This window comes from Patagioenas fasciata, chromosome Z (genome assembly GCF_037038585.1).
Source record: "Patagioenas fasciata isolate bPatFas1 chromosome Z, bPatFas1.hap1, whole genome shotgun sequence".
Classification (NCBI taxonomy): Eukaryota; Metazoa; Chordata; class Aves; order Columbiformes; family Columbidae; genus Patagioenas; species Patagioenas fasciata.
Genome location: NC_092560.1, coordinates 71,066,645 through 71,086,324, shown reverse-complemented (window position 1 = coordinate 71,086,324; position 19,680 = coordinate 71,066,645). Strand labels below are relative to the sequence as shown.

General features: G+C 44.1%; 1 protein-coding gene and 1 long non-coding RNA gene across 4 annotated transcripts in view; one reads left to right on the top strand and one right to left on the bottom strand.

Annotated features, from left to right (window-relative positions):
• Positions 1-4,206, bottom strand: part of LOC139826464 (uncharacterized) — a 28,898-nt gene extending 24,692 nt beyond the window's left edge. The window contains exon 1 of the long non-coding RNA XR_011736543.1: positions 1,012-4,206. This is a non-coding gene — a long non-coding RNA (uncharacterized lncRNA). The remainder of the gene's footprint in view (positions 1-1,011) is intronic.
• Positions 4,207-4,213: 7 nt separating this feature from the next.
• On the top strand, positions 4,214-18,540 carry TMEM171 (transmembrane protein 171). 3 transcript variants are annotated; one of them, XM_065860941.2, is made up of 5 exons: positions 4,214-4,380; positions 10,217-10,345; positions 10,801-11,509; positions 13,155-13,296; positions 18,215-18,540. In XM_065860941.2, the coding sequence occupies exons 3-5, from the start codon at positions 10,879-10,881 to the stop codon at positions 18,441-18,443; spliced, it is 1,002 nt and encodes a 333-aa protein (XP_065717013.1). In that variant the 5' UTR covers positions 4,214-4,380; positions 10,217-10,345; positions 10,801-10,878; the 3' UTR covers positions 18,444-18,540. The 3 variants fall into 3 exon arrangements, with proteins under 3 accessions (XP_065717013.1, XP_065717015.1, XP_065717014.1); XM_065860943.2 differs by having other exon boundaries at positions 4,215-4,380; positions 10,801-10,909; XM_065860942.2 differs by having other exon boundaries at positions 4,218-4,306.
• The last annotated feature ends 1,140 nt before the right edge of the window (positions 18,541-19,680 follow it).

The window sequence follows — 19,680 nt, the reverse complement described above, 5'->3', positions numbered from 1 at the left end:
TAGCTGGGCCTGTTGTAATAGGACAAGGGGCAATGGTTTAAAACTAAAAGAGGGGAGATTCAGACTCGATATAAAGACAACGGGTTTTTTTAATTATGAGGGTGGTGAAACACTGGCCCAGGTTGCCAATGGTAGATGCCCCATTCCTGGAAACATTCAAGGCCAGGCTGGACGGGGCTCTGAGAAACCTGATCTAGCTGAAGATGTCCCTGCTCACTGCAGTGGGATTGGAGTAGATGACCTTTAAATGTCCCTTCCAACCCAGAATATTCTGTGATTTGCTAACAGAAATATTAAAGTGGACTGTTGCATTCACACACATTTTAGAGGGATGAGCGGGGGAAGAGTGGGAAAGAAGATTTATGAAGAAGAGGCAGTGCCAGCCAGCCAAGTCCTGAACACTCCTGGCATGCCCAGGACCTGAAGAGAACAGTCATCTTGGTTTTGTTATTGAGTCTTAGTTCCTCCCCGAGGGAGGGATCTTCATGGGTCACTAGGGTACCCTGCAGGAGCACAGTGCCACAGACACAGCTGGCTGCTGTTTTGGGGTGAGGGTGTCAATGCCTGGTTCACCCTCCCTTCCACTATAGCCAGCAAGACGCTCTTTTATGTGGTTCTTTTGTAGCTATCTTCCAAACTGCAAAGAGGAACCACTTCAGGGTTAATTAAGTTTGGTTCAAAAGCTTACTGAATGTTGGCAGCAATGATTTTGTCATTTCTGAGCCTATGAACGGACAATTCTAATAAACCAAATATTTTTATATGGTCCTATTTATAAGTATAGCTCTTTTGAGTCTACCAGAACTTAAACCAAAACACACAGTTCTCAGCTATTCAACTAAGCTTTGCAGTTTGTATGCACACTGAGTGCTTGCTGTGAACTGGCTGTACAGAACTTAGCGAGAACTGGAGAACTGAGTCACTCTTGCCTTCTGTGCCATCATCTCATTTGGTCCACACCATCATAGCAAGCAAGTTGCACTTCTAAAAGTAACATGTACTATCTCTTACCTCCATGCCTTATGCAGCAGCTCTTGCTTCAAAGTATACCAATGAAAAGCCAGCTCCAACTGAAACAAAGCAAGCAGCACCAGCCTTGACCCAAGGATCTCTTACGATTTCAGAAGAACAGAACATAAAAGCTTCCGAATGTTCTGTGAATTACAAACACTGGATATTTCTCCAGTGTTTCAATTCTCATCAGGACAGGTGGGGACAGCCTAGATTCTCTGTGTTTTCAAACATCTAAACAAGCTCTGCAGATAATATTCAGTGTTTTGAACTAAGGCACAATCTCAGTGCATCCAGTATTTCCCGTCTTATTTCAAAAGAGAAAAAGTAACAGCTGTGATTTTATGTACCAGTCTCATATTGCTTGCAATGGATTAACATTTCTTCTGCACAGTGGAATTTTATTCTAGAAGTAACCAGCATTTCGTCTCACTTACTGCATGTATGCCCTCATTTCTAGACACCACCATCATTAGGCAAAGAATCCAAACCACTTAAATGCCTTTGCCATTTATAAACATATTTGCTAATTTTTAAAAAAAGCAAGCAAAATTAGTAATTTTCATTTCTATTTTGTCAGATTATTGCTATAAGTAGAGGCTTCCACCAAAAGTCTTGATTAATTGCCAACCAATAAGTTAACAACTATATTTCTCTGCTCATATCACAAATATCAGTTCTTGTTATTGATTTCACAGGTATGTGGCCCCAGAAATTACTGGTTTTCTGGTAGCTCTGTGTTCCCTGACATACCCCAGGTGTGAATGCACTGTAGGTCTCCACAGCTCTAGGATTGCTTTCTACACTGGTTCAAAATACTGTGTTTTCTCTGTTAGTATCAACATCTGAAATACTTTATTAGTATCTACATCCAAAAAATACTGCCATACAACTATGTCCAGACTTAACACAAACAACTCTCTCAGTAGTTTCTTGTACAGACAAAAACATTTTAGCTCAATTTTTGCTAAATATTACCACTTAGGGCCTGGAATTGAAATATGCATTACTAATAGTTAAACGGTTACTCTGTTAAAAGGGTTTTTTTTTTTAAAAAAAAAAAAAAAGTTAAAAAATAATTCTTATCTTAAATCACAAGATATGGCTCAAGATTAGAGTTTTATGACTGTAGTCGTATGACAGGAATTAACATCCACTTGATCCACTGAAAACTCACACCCGGCTGAGTCAGAATCTCACAAACTGAAGAATGATATTCCTGAAATCCTTTCTTTCATAATTTGTGTCAAATCCTGAAACCCAACACTACAAGAAACCCAAGTGGTGGATGGAGGGAAAAAGCTGATTACAAGCTATGGAGAGAGAAAACATTTGCATGTAGATGCTAGTCAAGAAGCTTATTAACTTTTGCCGAGACTGGCTTTTTTTCACTATTTCTAAAAAGTGAAATGCTTAAGACATGTTATGTTTGGTACAAGAATTATTTACATAAAATGAAAAAAGCATTCACATAACAGGAAAAGAGAACATATATCACAACGGTGGTCCAATCATCTAACAGTATCAGACCACTGAAGAAAGTTAAGCCTGACAAAGTACTTCATGCGGAAATGAGCGCCACAGAAACTGGGTTCTTCTAATTGTTAAAGCTCTATGCTGGAAGAACCACAACAGAACCAGGGTCAGATACTAGAAAACTGCCATATAAACACAATTAAATCTCCTTGTGTCACACATCATAAAATAGTCTGATTATACACTTTGTTGCTCTTTCAGTCTCTTCAAGACTTCAGCTTATGTTCACAACAAACAGTGCTCATCTTCTTTTGTTGTCTTCAGGCTTTTTTAAATTCCCTACTTCACCTTCACTGAGATGCTTCACTCTTCACAGAATATAGGAATCTTCACAGACTCTTCACAGTAGTGTCCAAGAGTTTCACAACTGCAGCCCACCTTCCAGTCAGTGGTAGCAGAGTTGGGACATAAAACACTCAAGACAGCAAAGGGTCAATAACATCCAGGAACCTACAACTCCAGAAAGCTTGAAGCCTTGTGCCCTATCACAACCTCCCTCCTACACTCCACGTATATTTTCATACTTTGTAAGTCCCCACTCTAGTTTTTCACTCAACTCCAAGTTTTCCCTGGTTCTCTACCCAAATCCACATCCTCTCCAAAAGCCTACAGATCTCATTTTCCTCCAATCTCATTGTGTAACCAAACTATCTCCCTGCCAAGGAAGACTTTATTCCACTCACTTTTCCTCCTTCCATCTATTTTCTGGGCATTACCTCACCTTTAAGCCCTATGCTCGCTCCTCTCATTTTCCCTCACATAAACCCAAGTAGGTTTCCCTCGCACCTCATCCGGTTCCAGGCTGTGCCGAACCACTGAGGCAGTGGTTTAGTCCTAGCTTTAGTCCCGCTGTCATTCAGGTCCCACCATTGCTACACCCACCTACCAGTGGCACATCGAGACCTTCCTCCCCTGGGTTCTCGTCCTCTCACACGGCTGCTTCTTGCACTTCACAGCCCTCATGTCTCCACTACCACAGCCGGCTTCCTCCTCCACACCGCCTGCACCTGGCAAGCAGGAGAGAAATTGTCTCCTCTCATTTCCAGCGGCTAAACTGGCCCACCACTGAAGGAAATCAGTCACATTTGCGCTTGGCCTGTCTTTAATGTCTAGCAAGCTCCCAGTTTGCAAAACGAAGGTTAACGCTGCTAAGGCTGCAGTGACAAGCGCAAGCAGGGCTCCTGAGATAGGAAATAGGGCGCAGCCTCCCCGGGAGGACGCTCACCCGCCTCACCGAAGCCGCCGGTACTTCAGGGGCACACTAGACCTCGGCCACGCACACACGCCTCCAGAGACGCCTGCGGCAGCCATGCCCAGCGAACTGCGTCCCTGCTCCAGCCCACTGGCTTGGAAATCTCCCAGCCGGGCGGCAAACACGGCCGCACCAGCCGGCATGATCTCCCCAGCCTGGCCTCCAGCGCCCACAGCCGCCGCGTTACCTCAGCGCCCCGAGGCGGCAACTAACATGGCGGCGCCCCCCCACCTGCTCCGGCCCCCCCGCCAGGGCAGCGGGCAGGGCCCCAACGCGGAGCCGGTCGCCACCGCAGGCCCCTGAAGCCGGTCGGGCGTGTGGGCGAGAGGCCACCCACCTGCCCCCGCAGCGGCCGCCCCCTCCCTAAGAGCCGTGGGAGGGCGGGAAGCTCCCTGACTGCGGCGGGGCGGGGCGGGGCGGCTGGCGGACGACACCACCCCGCCCAGGCCGCCGCCGGGCGGGGCGCTCGGCAGCGGGGGAGGTGGTGCTGCGGCAGCTGCCTCCCAGGTACGCGCTGCCTGGCGCAGGTGCTTAAATAGCGGCGCTGGCTGCGCTGCGGCAGTCTTCCGCACTGCGGCCAGGTAAGGGCGGGCGCTTGGAGGCCTTCGCTGCCGACCTTTTTTCCACACCTGCTCCGCTCTGTCCACCCCCGGCGGCGGTGGTAGGCCGCCGGCCAGCCTGGACCCTGAGGCCGCCCCATGATGTTAGGAGGCCGCCCCGCTGCGTGCTGCCGCCGCCACCCGCCATGGCGAGGCGCTTCCCCTGGCTGCCGGCGCCGGCACAGCGCTCGCCGCCGGTTGAGGAAAGCGAGTGGGGGGCCGCAAAAATGGCGGGCGGCCCCCGGGAGCTGCTCGGGGTGGGGGGAGGCAGGGCGCGGCGGGGAGAGCCGGGCACCGCGGGCTGGCTGGGGACCGGCGGGGTTGCGGGAGGGCGGCTCGTCCTCCGGCTGCCCCCCGTGAGGTGCCGCTGTGGGCTGTGGGCTGTGCTGTGTCTCCCAGCGGCCGCCGCGGGCTCGGGCGCTATCACTGCCGTGTTTTTCACTCCCCTCAAGCAGTGGGCAAAGGCTGGGGCAGTGCACCTGCTTGTCACTTATCCGGGGCACAAGTATCCGGGGGGCACAAAAAGTCTCTTTTTACCTCATCCCTGGCGAGCCCAGCTTTCCCCATACTGCTTTCCTGCAATGACCTTTATGCGATCCCTGTGAGAGGATGGGATGTCTCAGAAAAGGCCTCTACACATTATTTCGCTGGTATAAAATGCTTTGGTTGCTGCTGGGACATATGACTGGGAAGTCATAGAATCATTTTGGTTGGAAGAGGAGGCTCTCGCTGGGTGATGGGCTGGCCCCGCACATCCTGGTTGCTGCTCCCTCACGGGGAGGTGGGGGGCGGGCTCTCCTGCCCTGTGCCTCACTCCAGCGCAATGCCTGGGAGCCGTGCTTTTGGGGCATAGTCCAACCTGTTGAAGACCTTAGTGTGACCTGGAAGATGTAGTGGCTTGGAAGAGAGCCTGCCTGACAGGCTGGTGCATAAGGAGGGGGATGCCACGGGATGCTACTCTTCCCAGATGGAGTGGAGCTTAATTGATTGTCTGTGAGTAGATTGTGGTTTAATGCACCACGCCAACCTCAAGAAACTGGGTCAGGAAGGCTTTGGGCAGTTTTTGCAGCCCTACATCTTCCTGATGATCATAGTCTTAGCATCTCAAAGATCTGTAAGTCTCTTTGCCTGTGCCTTTTGCTGCTTTGAGGTGCATCAGCCCCACAGAACTTACCAGAATTTGCTCTGTCTTGTTACCTATTTGAAGAAAGTCAGCTCTGCCTTTAACTGTGCTCATGTATCTTCTACCCAATCTCCCTGCAGGTGCTCCAGAAAACAGTACTTCTAGCTCTTGTGTGTCACCAGTGTGTTGTGTAAAAAAACATCCCACCCACATGGGACCCTTCGGAGCCCGTTGCCAAATCTGGGTGCTCTTTTAGCTGTCTGCAGTGCCAATGGGTTACCAAACTCTGCTTTGCAAGCTCCTTTCTAGACACCCTTTTGGAGTCCTCACATCCAACTGTGGCATCAGGGCTCTCTTTCCTGACGAAGTGAGTGGGCAACATTTGTGGACCAGCTCTTACTGTAGCTGGTTTTGTCCTGTAGCCCACAGAAATAGTAGTTGGCAGCTTCTTCACGGAGTGTGGCTCTGTCTGGCACAGGTCAGAATCCGTGTCTATGCTGGTTTGTGGTGGGAAGGGTTCCTGAAGCACACCTGTCTGGTGGCTGGCAGGATTTGTCCTATTTTCTGGAAATTCCTACTGCAGTTGCCTTCCAGCACTTCTCCAGACACGAACTCCTGTCCCACCTGCAATGGTCATAAATAACAGCATAGTGTTACCCTGCTAACACTGTGAGCTGACACAATCATTTTGTCAATCCATATGGCCAGAGTTTCTTTCTGTGGCATCTGCTCCCTGCTTAGGGATCTTTTCACAGAGTATCTAAATCTTGGAAATTCTCCTTCTGAGATACTAGGGTTATATGCTTTTTGAGATGAGAGAGCTGTCAGGCACTAATTAGAGACTGCATTGCCAAGAGAACAAATTGGATGTTAGATATCTTAAAACTTCTTAGTGCTTGCAGTCTTAATATTGTTTGAAATCAGAAAACCAGAAGTACATCTTGTTGGGCATTTCCCCCAAGTTCTTCCTTTAAGTTATTAAAAACACCATGGGGAGGAAAGAGAGTAGGGATGAAGGTAGCAAACTCCAGATTACTTCAGTTTAGCCAGCTGTACTCATGGATGGATGCTTCTGCTGAATGTCAACTAAGAGTGTGGAGGGAAAGCTGTGATACAAGAAAGAACAGAAAGTGGCATGTGTACAGAGGCAGATGTGAGTGGAGGAGGAAATTAGGTAAGAGGAGGTGGAGAACCATTCATGTTTTGACATGGAAACTAAACTGAGTGAAGAGGACTTTTTCTTCCAGGTCACTTGTCCTATCAGGAGTCATGTTTTAATTTGAAACCTTGTGGAAACAAAAAAAAAAAAAAGCCCCATCACAGAATGGCAGTGGCAACTTCCCAGTAGCAGTTAGAAAACTGGAAGTATGAGTGAAAACATTTAAATGGAAAGCTCTTAAAAAGTGCTTGTGACTCTAATGGGGTTTCCATTGGGGACTACAGCTGACCGGATATTATAGTTCTTGAAATAACTACACAGACTAGACCTGATCATTCTGCATGACATGATTTGAGTGCTTTTGCAAACACAAGAGCAGGAATGAGGCCTACTCTGGGAAACATAAAACAGACGGACAACAGTGTTTTAATTCTTCCAGTGCTTTTTTTTTCCTCATAATCCTCAGTTCCTGAATTTGTATGACTGCATGATGATATCAAATTTCATATGAGTAAGGGGAAGTAAATTTATAGCCCTGGTGTTTGCAGTGGAACTCTTGGCAAATATGAACTCTGAAGGTTCAAACAGAAAGCAAAAAGTCCCAGTTTCATAATTCAAACTTGTGTTTTAAAATCCTTGGAATTGTCCATGATGTGAAAGTTGTAATACAAGTGTGACACAGAAAAATGACAAGAAATTTTGATGTTTTTTCCTATTCTATACAGCTGACATGGGCTGGACTTAAAAAAGGATGAAGCACTATGTCATTTAAGTTAAGCTCATAACCAGACTTCCTTTACAAGCTCTGTTTCCAATTCCCTCTTCCCTCATACTTAACTGCCTCCACACTTCTGGATTTTTGTTCTAGCAGTTTCTGACCTGATATCTCCATGTCTGCTTTTAGACTTGGGATCAATTTGAAGGAAAAGTTCCTTTATGTCAATATGTCTGTGGAGATAACAGATCTAATGGGAGTATTTCCAGCATGTAGTCAATATAAGGCTTGCTTCTTTCTTACAATACTACTACTTGAAAAACAAGGAATAAAGCTTAATATTGTGTTGGGTCTTCTGTTAAAATTTGATGCTAGCATAAATGAAGACTAGTCCTTTCTTGGATTTTTACAGCATGAAATCTGTGGTTTTCTTCTTCAAAGCCACAACAGACTGTTCTGAATGTTCCTTCTTTTGTGGCCTGAAAGAATTAAGAAAATATGCACATGCTTAATTTCTAATGTGTGTTTTAACTTCATCTCGTAACAAGAAGATTGGTGGAGGAGAAACAGGCACTGTGTTGGAGCAATAAAAACAAATCTCTAGATTTTTCTTTTTAAGGACTAAAGGTTTGAATTTGGTTTTGTTGTTTGGTTTTTTTTCCCTTCACATTGTTCCCTTTTGTCCTAATGTACTTACTTCCATGTTTTCTTCCCAAGAGAGAACTGCAAAGAAAGGATTTGGAGTTCTCTCTAATTATAGTGTATTGCTGTTATAATGGTTAATGTGCCTCAGCAGAAAAATATCTCAAAACAGTTGTGTCTGAAACTGGGTTCTGCTGTGGCTTTTTGTATTTCAGAGGCCCATTACTCAGTTTCATGCATTTGTTGGTAGGTTAGATAATCTGAACCACCTCGGATCAGTTATGAGAATGGGGAAAATTTTTAGACATGAAGCAGCATATGCATTATGAGGGAAAAAAAAAGAGTTAGGAAAGACCATTGAAATAAAAGGAGTGACCAACCTAATCCAGAATGGATTTTTCTCAGAAATAGAAATTTCTTTTCTCAGAAATAGAGCCTTTAAACTGACTGAAACTGTTTGTGTTGAAAGTGTGCTTGGCTAAAGGTCTTCAGTTTGCAGTCTGTCAGAATTCATTTAATTTCTGTTTTGTAAGATACTATCGTATCTTCAGTGTTGTTTATAACCATGTTTTTTCCAGGCTGAAGTTGTGACTCTTCTACTAAGGGAGCCTTGGTTAGCAGTTTTTCAAACTAGTTTTGGTAGAGGAATGAACTGCATTCAGAACAGTGAAGAAATGCTTAGCAGACATGAGATGGGGCTTTGAGCGACGTGGTGTAGTGGAAGGTGTCCCTGCCCGTGGCAGTGGGGTTGGAACAAGATGATCTTTAAGGTCCCTTCTAAACGATTCGGTGACAGTTTATGCATTAACTGACCACAGTAATCCAGTACATTAAGGCAGGTCCTGCAGTTTTGCTGTTCGGGCTAGCCAGCTGGGAGACTTTGCTGCTTCCCACAATGGCCGCACTGCTGTGTGGTGCAGCCCGTGTCCTTGCCAGTCGAGTCTCGTGCTTATTGCACCATTTACCTGCAAGCTGCTCTCTGCTTCCTCCCACGCTGCTGGGGGTCTGTTCTGATGTTCAGCAGTAAAACATCCAATAACTTCATCATTTGTGTATCTGCTCAGCCAATTTTTTAATTGGGTTCTACTCTTACAAGTGGCTAAGTGACTCAATAGATTGCGTTGCAGACAGATAATTATGTATTTGAGTGACTAGTGGGTTTTATGGTTGTGTTTTGTTTTCATCTCAGTGGGGCACTGCAGTCACTGAGGAGTGACACGCAGCTTGTTGTGGCTGACACATGTTCAACAGTTTGCTTCCAGAAATCACAGAATACTTTGTTTTTCTTGTGGAGAAACTGTTGTCAGGCATGTGTGAGGAGGAGTCAATCTAACTTGACTTTTAGCTTACAGTCATCTGAATTAGTAGCAAGGGAGTGGAAGCTGATAGAGACTGAAGGTTAAGTAACAAACAGCAGTTACCATGCTACTTCCATCTGCGACAAACTTCCCCAGTCCCTCTATATCTTTCCTGATCTATCCAAGTCATTGATGAAGTTGTCTGTCATGGCAGACTGCTGCTGAGGGGAAGTGGGCAGTGTTAAAACACAGAAATATGGCCATGCTTAAGTACCTCCTACGCTTGGTAGGCAACAGCTTTGTCATGGTTCGTCCAGCCTTGTTTTCTTTCCATAGTATGAAATTCCAGTTGGTTTCAGATTGGCTTTTGATGGATGGTAGCCACTTGGACTGAGATCTCTGTGGTTGCTAGTCACTATGCTGTGGAGTGCAGGTGTCCATCTGAGCCCTGTAAGCTGGAATGTTGGAGCAGAACAAACTTCCTTGTGGGTAACGACAGGACTATATATATCTTTTTTTTTTTTTTTTTTTTTTTTTCCCTAGAGCTCACTGAATGGCACTCTGCCATAACTTTGTCAGGCTTTCCCTGGCCCAGTTTGTCCACATCCAGCAGATTTGTCATCCATACCACCATATGGACTGGTTTTGGCCACAGTATTAATGTCTGTTTTCTTATTTTTTACTTCTGAATCTACAGTCCTGTGGACCCTGAAGCCTTCTGTGAGCCACCTTTGCTGTATTTCTTTTTAATGCTTTCTTGGAGCACAGAAAAAGGATTCAGGAGTAGGGAAAGTTGAAAGGAAGTGTGGGATTCAGTGAGACTTGAAGTACACAGTCTTTAGTATGGTTTTTTAATTTTTTTTTTTTTTTTTCCCCCTCAGAATGGAACCAAAAGTCTTTGGTTTACCTGCTCTTGCAGTTATATAGGACGGGAAGCTAATTTAAGGAGAGAAACAGAAAAGTCTTCATTGCCTGGGGAAGGAGAAGCAAGATTTATATGCTTTGAAAAGGTATGTATTAGAAGATTTACATTGTAAAAAGTCCTGTAGTCATCAATACTCATTTGCATTAATGTTCATTCTCTCAAGAGCTGTCACTTCCTGCCATTTGCTACAGAAATTTCCCATAGCTTTCTGTTTTCAAGGAGAAAGCTAGCCTGTCCTTGTTCCCAAGACTTTGAAAATAATGTCTCCTTAATCATAAGACTGTACATCTGAAGAAACAATATAGCTGTGCAACAGCAGTTACAGTTGTTTTCAGTCTAACTGTAAAACAAGTTCTGTCTTTTCATTGGCATTTAATGGCAGCAAACTTGATTAGGCCCTTTACTCCATAATGGAGGTACTACCAAGGGTATACAATTCTAATAGGCTGAGTAGCAAATGCAGGAGTAAATATTACAATTTAGCTAGTCCCACTGTTTTTTTTTTTTTTTCTTTTGATTTGTGTATTTTTATGTTCACAGATCCACTGTAGTGTTCTGCGTCTTAACAGGGGAAAAAAAACCAAACAAACTTAACCTGCTGGAGGAGGGTCTGTTGTCATGTATCCAGTGGCTGTTCCTGCCCCAGGAGGTGAAGGAAATAATGGACAACATGGGAAAGTTATTTTTTTCCTTTTTGTTTTTGGAGCTGTGTTGCTCTGTGCTGGATTCCTGCTTTCAGTCTTTATTCTTCAATCTTGTCCATCCGGAACCTTCAGTGACTGTAATGGGGTCCTTAAGGCTGCTGGGCCAGTGCTGGCTGTGACTGGACTCGTTTGTGTTTTACTGGCACGATCAAGGGCCAGGCTGTATATAAGACAAAGACAATTGCAAAATGAGCAGGTGTACAGCCTTGTTTTTTGTCGCGGGAGCTGTCAGTTTGCCCAGTTTCTCATATTTGGGTTCCTGTTTTTAACTAGTGGAATGCTAATCAGCATCCTGGGCATTTGGGTTCCTAGCTGCAGCCCCAGCTGGCACAGCATACAGCTCAACCACACCAGCAGTTCTGATGTGGACCTCCAGGGCTGTGGATTCCTGTCACTTCAAATCATGGGACCTTTGATTGTGCTCACTGGGTTGTGTTTCTTCGTGATAGCTCATGTTAAAAAGAAACAAAACTTAAATCTCAATCAAGAATCTTGCGAAAGCGAAGAACATCCTCAGAGCCCTGACTCTTTTCAGGTTACAGTAGGTGGGTAAATAACACTTAAACTGCACATTTGAGAGTCAGTAGGGTTTTTTTTCTTCTAATGATGTAACTCTGAATATTACTCATTTGAGCTGCAGGCTTGTTGGTTCTGGCATGTCAGACCAGCCAAAACAGAAACATGTTGCTTTGTCTCATATGGTTTTGGTATGGTCATTTCAGTGAGCTTTCTCTCAAAGAGAAAACCTTCGGCATAAAAAGAAAGGTCTGACTGGCAAAAAACCCCACATAATCTGATCCAAATCAGTCCAATATGCCTTTCCCAAAGGGTGTGGCTGACACTGCAGATCATAGGTCTAATGACTTCTATGACTATCTATAAGATTTTTGTTTAGCCTTGAGTTCTGACCCCTTAAACAGGAGAACCTGATTCATAAGCAGTGTATTGTATCTTTTTTTAATCATGGCCACATCTTCTGTCAGTAAGAGATGTAATTGCAGGATGCCTCTGTTAATTGCACAGTATTTGAGTAAATGTGGTATGTTAGCAGGGAATACTCCCCTGCATATAGCACTGCTTTTAATACCCCATGAACACATTCTGTGCATAGATTATGCTGATAATTTTCTAGCTCTCGGAAAAGATTAGTGAGTCAACCATAGTATTGCTTGACTGTCATCTGACTGACTGAAGTTCATTATGCAAATTTTCCTTTTGCCTGTCAAACCAATGTACAGACCTGTAACCTGGCAATCTTCAGAAAAGGTGACAGTTTAATGTCAGTTTTCCAACCACAGGATAAATCAAAGGGTGATAGAAGGGAATTCAGATTGTCTTTCAAGGTGAAAAAGCAAAATTAAGCAAAATTAATGGATTCCTTTTATACTTCCATCAGGAAAAGTAAAACTGTAAGGCTGAAGGCTGAGGCCTCATTGGCATAGTGACATTCTGGAACAGTGGTCACACAGCTAGAAAACACTCCCCACTTCACTCAACATTTCTAATGCTCCCTGACCTGTCCCTTCATACAAATCACGAAAGAAAAAAGGTGCCAGGCAGCTGAGTGTTTACATAAATTACGTGAGTTCGGTTACTGATACAAACTTTGTTAAAAAAAAAAAAAAACAACGCACAACCTCAATTACAGAACAGATATGCTGCACAGTACACTTAAAAGTGAATTATATATCAATAGTGTTGTGGAAATTGTTGTGGCACACAAAATCAGTCACAGAACCATTTCTGACTTTAATACTTCTGTTATAGCACTGCAGTAGGTCCACAGAAACTTAAATCTCCCTATTTTAAGAAAACAAAATACTTGCCCTGAAGTCTCCCCACAGTAACTGTGTGCTTTGCACTTCAGTGTTTGAAGACAGTTGACAGTGAAAGGTTTCTGTCTCCTGGCAAGATGGAACACTTCTCCTCCCCTAGCTGTAATTTCTAAATGAAATCTTCAATTTATGAATGTGCTGTGTCTTTCTTTTGGGGTAATTTTGGTTTTTAACATTTCCATTGTACTTTAAAAGCCCAGAATGTAGCAGTTCTGTATGTGGGATCATTGAACTTTACTTTAAAAGACAAATACAAATACTGTAACTCTAAAGACAGGAAATGTTCTAGGATACAGTTAGAATGAACAGTGGTGCTCCGTTTTTCAGAGGTGGTAATTGGTAATTTTTTTCCTAGGTGATGCTGTAGTGTTATTCCCACCTCCACCACCTCCTTATTTTGCCGACCCTCTCTCACCAACTGTGACACGTTGTCTTATGTCAGGTGGTTTGCCTGCAAGTGATAATCCTCCACCATACCACTCTATCTTCAGTGATGGGTAAGACTGTTTTCTTGTCTGTCTGTGGAAGTCTGAGATGCTTCTAACTTGAGTGTGAAAGAGGTTGCTGCAAGGGCCAAGACCATGTTCTTAAATAATCACTCTGAATTAACTCTGCTAGGCTCTACAAGGTTTTCTAGAACATCATTCAACTTACTTTAGATACCTTCCTTGAAATGGCATTAAAATCTAGTGTATAAGAGGAATCACAAATCACATCATTGTCCTTTATGAGGGTTAAGTTCTTACCAGTCTATTACAACTGAAAACAAAGCCTTAAAATCAGTGGCCTTTATTTAAATATATTTAGATTAAATTTATTCCGGATTGTCCAAGAGAAAGTGCCCCTGACAGCAGTGCTCCAATCACATGGTAGGCATCACACTGCCAGATTTTAGGAAGCCTCTGCAGAACCAGTGCAGCGAACCATTCATGACACCCATCCACAGGCCCTGTGACTGTGGGAGCACCACTTCGGTGTGGCTGGTTCTTCCTCTGACGCTTATCTCACTGCCTTGAGGAAGTGAGACCTGCAGTGCTGGTCTACCTTGTTCCTGCTGTGGCAGTGTGTTGAGTTAAAAAAGATAACCTTGATATTGTGGAAGAAGAGCAGGAGTCTTCAGATAGCTTAAAAGGGAGGTTGCAATGCCAGCTTCATCTCAAGATGTTGCACCTCAGCCGTGCAGCCACTCTTCCATACACTGAGTATAGCTGATTTGCTAGATGTTGCCACCACTAAGCTCACAGTGGTGACTGGCTGAAGAGCTGTCTGCACCACAAGAACTTGCAGGGTTATTTATCCTCTGTGGGTTACTGCTAACTTGAGTGTGAAAGAGGTTGCTGCAAGGGCCAAATACTAGGAGCCAGAACTAGATCTGGCCAGGAAAGCTAGATGCCACATGCCTAGAGCCCCCAACTTATTTTCAAGCCCTTAATGATCCAGAATTGACTCAGTTTTACCTTTTGGAAAGTTCTATGTCAGGTAGACATGGTAGAACTGGTCTGTGGGTCAGTAGGTAGTGGGGGACTTATTCATTGGATTATTTTAGGATGCTGCAGGCATGGTCTTGTAAACTAAGAATCATTGCTGCAGCAAGATCCCCAGTCTGCCTGGCTGTGTCCAGTCATAGTAGTGTTTGGGCCATTGCTTTCTTAGCCTTCCACCATAGTCCAGACTTCTCCACTCACATGTGGCAGTGCATTCCATGACCAGCTGTACCAGCTGTGTGCCTGATGTTACTGCTTTTTCAAAACTCTTGTGCTAATCTTCCCTTTGAAGCAAGCAAGCATGAACCCTCTTCCTGCCTCAAAGACTTAAGTGCTACAGGAGAAGGATATTGTGTTAGCAATGGCCCTTATTCTTGTTACCATGCTGTGTGCAGCTATGTCTGTGGTTTAATTAGTAATCTTTTGAAGTACACCTCATGGAGTCTTGTGGCTCAGCCCCACTGTTCAAGATGCTCTGTTCCCTAGTCCATGACTACCAACAACATGTCATACTGTCTTCTGTTTCCTAGTGCCCTCCTCTAAACATTTCCTCCCCATCTTTGTTGGAGACAGCAGATACTTCCTTCTGTTGCTGTTAACACAAGCCAGACTGTCCTTCTGCCTTTACTCAAAACCACCTTCTTTTTTTTTTTTTTAAATATCTCTCTATCAAAAACCTTACTCACTCTTCCAACTACTGCAACACCCTCCTAGTGTGCTGTTACATGCTCTATGGTGGGACTGGCCCCCAAACAAAAAAATAATGTACATACCACCTAGGAAAGGAAGACAATGCTTGGGTCCCACTGACTGAGGTCCAGCTTGAGGCTGATGACTTGTCCTGAGAGATACAATGCCTAATAAAACCTAACAATGCACACATTTCATTCAGTCTGCTGTTTTTCCACTTCAGTTGTTTGAGAGAGTGTACTTTTTGGACAAAGCTGATGAGAATCTGTTGATTAGTCAGTGCCCTAAACACCTGCTAATTCAGGATGATGTGTAGATGTGGGCAAGAGAGGATGTCAGGGTTGATCAAGCCAAAATGCTTTCCAGAGAGCTGTGGTTCTCATGACCAGGCACAAATGGCTGTGTGAAGACACATTTTATCTTGTTAACTACAGAAGCCTTTGCCTGTTCTCTAACTGCAAATGAAATACATCAATTCTCAGAGCTATTCTGCTGGAATTGAAGGACACCCAGAGCAACCAGGAGAGAAAATAAACTCCTGTCACTGAAAGGAGGAGTTTACATGAAGTCTCTGTGTTCTTATGGGGCTGGACGAAGGCAGTCACAGCTGATGGGGTTTTATTTTTTACCAGCTGCTGATGATCCTGGAGTTAGGCGCCACACTGACCTACAGCACCCACTGTGTTCCTTTCTGGAATCTACCTCCAAAATGTACATATAATGCAAATGGAAGTCTGTGCAGGAATGACTTGCCCCAGCTGTGAACCTGGACCTCTGATAGCCCTGAGATAGCCAAGGGAACAGTCCAAGGGAACCCTCAATATGTTTCACTTTAAATGCATTTAGAAGACCCGGCTGGAGTGAGTAACTAGGAGAAATATTGTATCATACATGAAAGCTGTGTTCTGCTGTAGCATTACAAGCAGCTGAGAGACAGAGTGACTCTTGCACCTCTTGTCTGTAAAAGTACAGTGCACAAAACTGAGGGCTACGAGTCCTCTCTACCCTATAATTTCAGACCCTGAGTTCAAATGTGAGCTGCCTGCCCACATGCTTGGTAAGATGTGTATATTATCAAAGGCTGTGAAAGTATGCAAGCAGCACATGCTGCTCTGAAAAAGCAAAAAACAAAGGGCAGTGGGAAAATGACAAAAAATCTAGTTCCTCAGACTTCTTTTGGGCTCTCCCTGCTGGTGCACATACCAACTTGACCCCTCTTTCCTTCACCCATTCTCCTACAAAATCCCCTGCAGCTGGATCAACTGCCTCAACCCACAAATGTCCAGTTTTGATGCTCTGAACTTCATGTATGATCCCATTAACTCAGCCATTGTTGACTGCCTGTCTGGACTTCTCTGTCTTGTGGACATACGTACTCAAAGAGGCAGTCTGTAGCACAGCTTGTTGGGGCAGTTTGTGGTGGAGTGGACAAAACACCTCAACCTTGGATTCAGAAACCCTGGACCTCCTGCTTTGGTGTTCTGTGGCTGGGTGTGCTCTAGCTATTGCCTTTCCATGCTCCCCAGGGTCCTCACAGAGACCCCGTGAGTTCATACCATCTCTGGTTATTTCACTCAGTCATGCTCTCCCATGGTTTAGCACTTGGTAGCAAGCACAACATCGTAACTAGTGCAAATGGGTTCACAAACCCTTTTCATGGAGGCTGAGCAGTGGCCTTTTTCCTCCTGACATACTGGCGTGGTTGAAGATCTCAAAGCTGGAAGGGAATACCCATTTCACATGTGGGTGGTTACTAGACAAATGTAATTTGTCTTTTCAGTCCATTGCTCCACATAGTGTCAGCAAGTGCTGTGGTGGAGGCTGTGCTGGATGAGAGAGCTTGTAGGAAGCTGAGTCATGGTCTGATCCCAGAAGTGGTTGTTTTTTTCCTCCAGTCTGATGTATAGCACTTCAGCATTTGTATTGTAGTGTGTTCTCTCTCCTTTAAACACACATCCTCACACACCAGTGACAGCACTAAAGATTTTTAATTCTTTAGCGGATTAGATAAATATCTGTGAGGGACCAAGTATTGATTCGCATCTTGAATGTTTCCCTTTCCAAAGCAACAAATTAAAGCTTTGTGTGTAGACGAGCTCAGCTGGAGATAAGTGATGTTGAAGCTGGTAGGAAACCAGCCCTGCTTATGCCTAGTACATCAAGAGAGCTGGAGTTGTTCAGCCTGAAGAAGGCTCCAGGGAAACCTAATTGCGGCCTTTCAGTATTCAAAAGCAGCCTATAAGAAGGATGGGGACAGACTTTTTAGAAGAGCCTGTTGTGACAAGACAAAGGGTAATGGTTTCAAACTAAAAGAGAGGAGATTCCGGCTAGACATGAGGCAGACATTTTTTACAATGAGGATGGTGAAACAGTCACGTTGCCTGGAGAGGTGGTAGATGTCCCATCCCTGGAAACATCCCAGGCCAGGCTGCACAAGCCTCTGAGCAACCTGATCTAGTTGAAAATGTGGGAGTGCAGATGTATGCACGAAGGCATGAGTCAGCTCTGAGAGCAAGTCATGAGGAATGAGGAGTTGTTCTCTTCTCTTGAGAAGCAGCTGGAGCAATATGCTGAGGGTCAGCTCCCAGGTGAGATGAGCAGGATTCCAGGACCAAATGTGTGCAACCAACTGCGATCCAGTTGTGACTAACAGAAGAGGACACTGCTGTCCTGGACTGTCACTGGGAACTTAGCAGTCTGGTCATGTCCAGTTGCTTCTGTTCTTCCAGCTCTGTGCCGGAATCCCACTCCTTATGTCTGCCATGGGTTGCTAGAAAGCCTAATGAAAGATTCAAGTTGCCTTTCATGTAAGATCTCAAATGGCTAAGGACTGTGATTTTTTTGATGTAATTCTAAGTCTAGTAATTGTCTTTCATAAGAGAAGGGGTCAATGTAGATGTGATCGACTACAAAAGGGAAGATACATTAGGAGCTAAGGATCGGAAGATTTAATAAGATTGTGAGATAGCCCTGCCAGAAGCAGCTAATGCCTGTAAGCCAGGCTGTGACTGGTGATGCTAAGGGTTAGAAGGGGACTTGTTTGCCCTTCCCCTCTGAAGTAACAGAAATTTCATATAAGTTGTAATGTAGCCCATAGTATGAATTCCTAATGCTTATGCAAGTTCTTTGCTTCAGGCATTTTAGGGAATATGTGCATGCATGTATGTTTATGTAAGTCAAGTGGAATTTCACTCACTGTAGAGAAATGAATTATGTTAATATGCAGTTTTGTGTTTTATAGAGCACAGCTTGCAGATGATGAAAGAACAGTTGCTGTTAGAGACTATGAAACCATATATACAATTTCTGGAAGCGGCTCACCTTCAGATATTTCACCAATTCTATACGTCTCCTCGGAATCGCCTCCAAAATATGAAGAAAAAGCATCAATAACAAATAACGAATATTCTCCATCTTCTTCTTCATCTTCTTCATCCATTTCCTTAGCCACATCTGACAGCAGTTCATAGAGGACTGTCAGTTAGACTTCATTTTTAAATTAAATTGTACACTCAGATGTATGATTTTTGAATTTATTTACATTTTGTAATAAAAGCAGTAATGTTGGCTGTGTCTCATTTTTCATCCAAAAGCATAAATGACGAATTTGGGTTTCAGTAAATGTTAGATAATGCTGGGCTTCCAAACAAGTAGTCTGAAGGGATTCGATTCACTGCAAGGATATTAAATGCTCATCTTGTTCTATTCTAGCTTCAGTTTCTATTTTTAGTTGTTCTTTATATAATGGAGGCACTAAGTAGAGACCAAGTTTTTATGCTTATTTTAATTAAATCTGTTTGGAGCTTCGAAAAAGAAATAATTAGGGAGTGGTTTTATTTCTATTTTTGTGTGACTTTTCTGGAAAATACTTGTTTGTAAAGTTGTTGACTTCATATGTATTCTGAGAGCATCCTGACTATGGGTCTTTCACCCTGGGAACAAGTCTGCCATGGAGAACTTAAATGGTTACTTTTTGGTCTGCCTGGTAATAGCCACTCTGCAGCTTAATTTAGACCCTCTCTGGCCCTTATGTAATGGTAATCCCCATGAAAATCAGTTTTAGCCACCAGTTAAGAGCCGTAAGGCAACACTGAGGATAGTTAATAGGCTAACAGTTTAACTGTGGTAGCAACTGATTTCAGGGGGAGTATATACCACTGTTAGGTATCATCATTCATGGTTTATACAAGGAGTGTTTGCTTTGTGAGAGTGAGCGCCACTCGACATCGGCGTCTCCCAGGAGCAGATGTTACTTATCAGCAAATGCAAGAGAGACAGTTTCATGGAAATGCATACAACAGATGTTTTTAACTTACACAGCACCTGCCAGACCCTTCCTTCAGAAATGCAGCCATCTCAGCTCCCTGTCCAGCCCCTGAGCTAGCAGTATCAGCCAGTCTCCAGGATGGAGTGGCAACAGGTTCTAGGTCTATTTTGTGAATGTTTGCACCCCTTCCCAAACCGCAGGATTTGCTCGTAGTAGATAGTTAGCAGGAGTTGAGTTACTGCTGACCTTTGACACTTAACAACTTGCTGTGAACCTGGTTGCAATCTCCCAGATTGAGGAAAACAGATCTGATTTGGCGCCCAGAAACAGAGAGTGGCAGAGCTACTGCTCGGGCATGGTTAAGCATGGTGAATTTGCTAGCAATAAAATATCTGGCAAGAGTGCTCTCTGTCTTGTTCATCTGAATCTCTGAACACCTG

Coding starts and splice junctions, on each gene's coding strand:
- TMEM171 (XM_065860941.2), top strand. CDS start 10,879: ATGTATCCAGTGGCTGTTCCTGCCCCAGGAGGTGAAGGAAATAATGGA. Junction 11,510..13,154: donor CTCTTTTCAGGTTACAGTAG/GTGGGTAAATAA, acceptor TTTTTTTCCTAG/GTGATGCTGTAGTGTTATTC. Junction 13,297..18,214: donor CACTCTATCTTCAGTGATGG/GTAAGACTGTTT, acceptor TGTGTTTTATAG/AGCACAGCTTGCAGATGATG.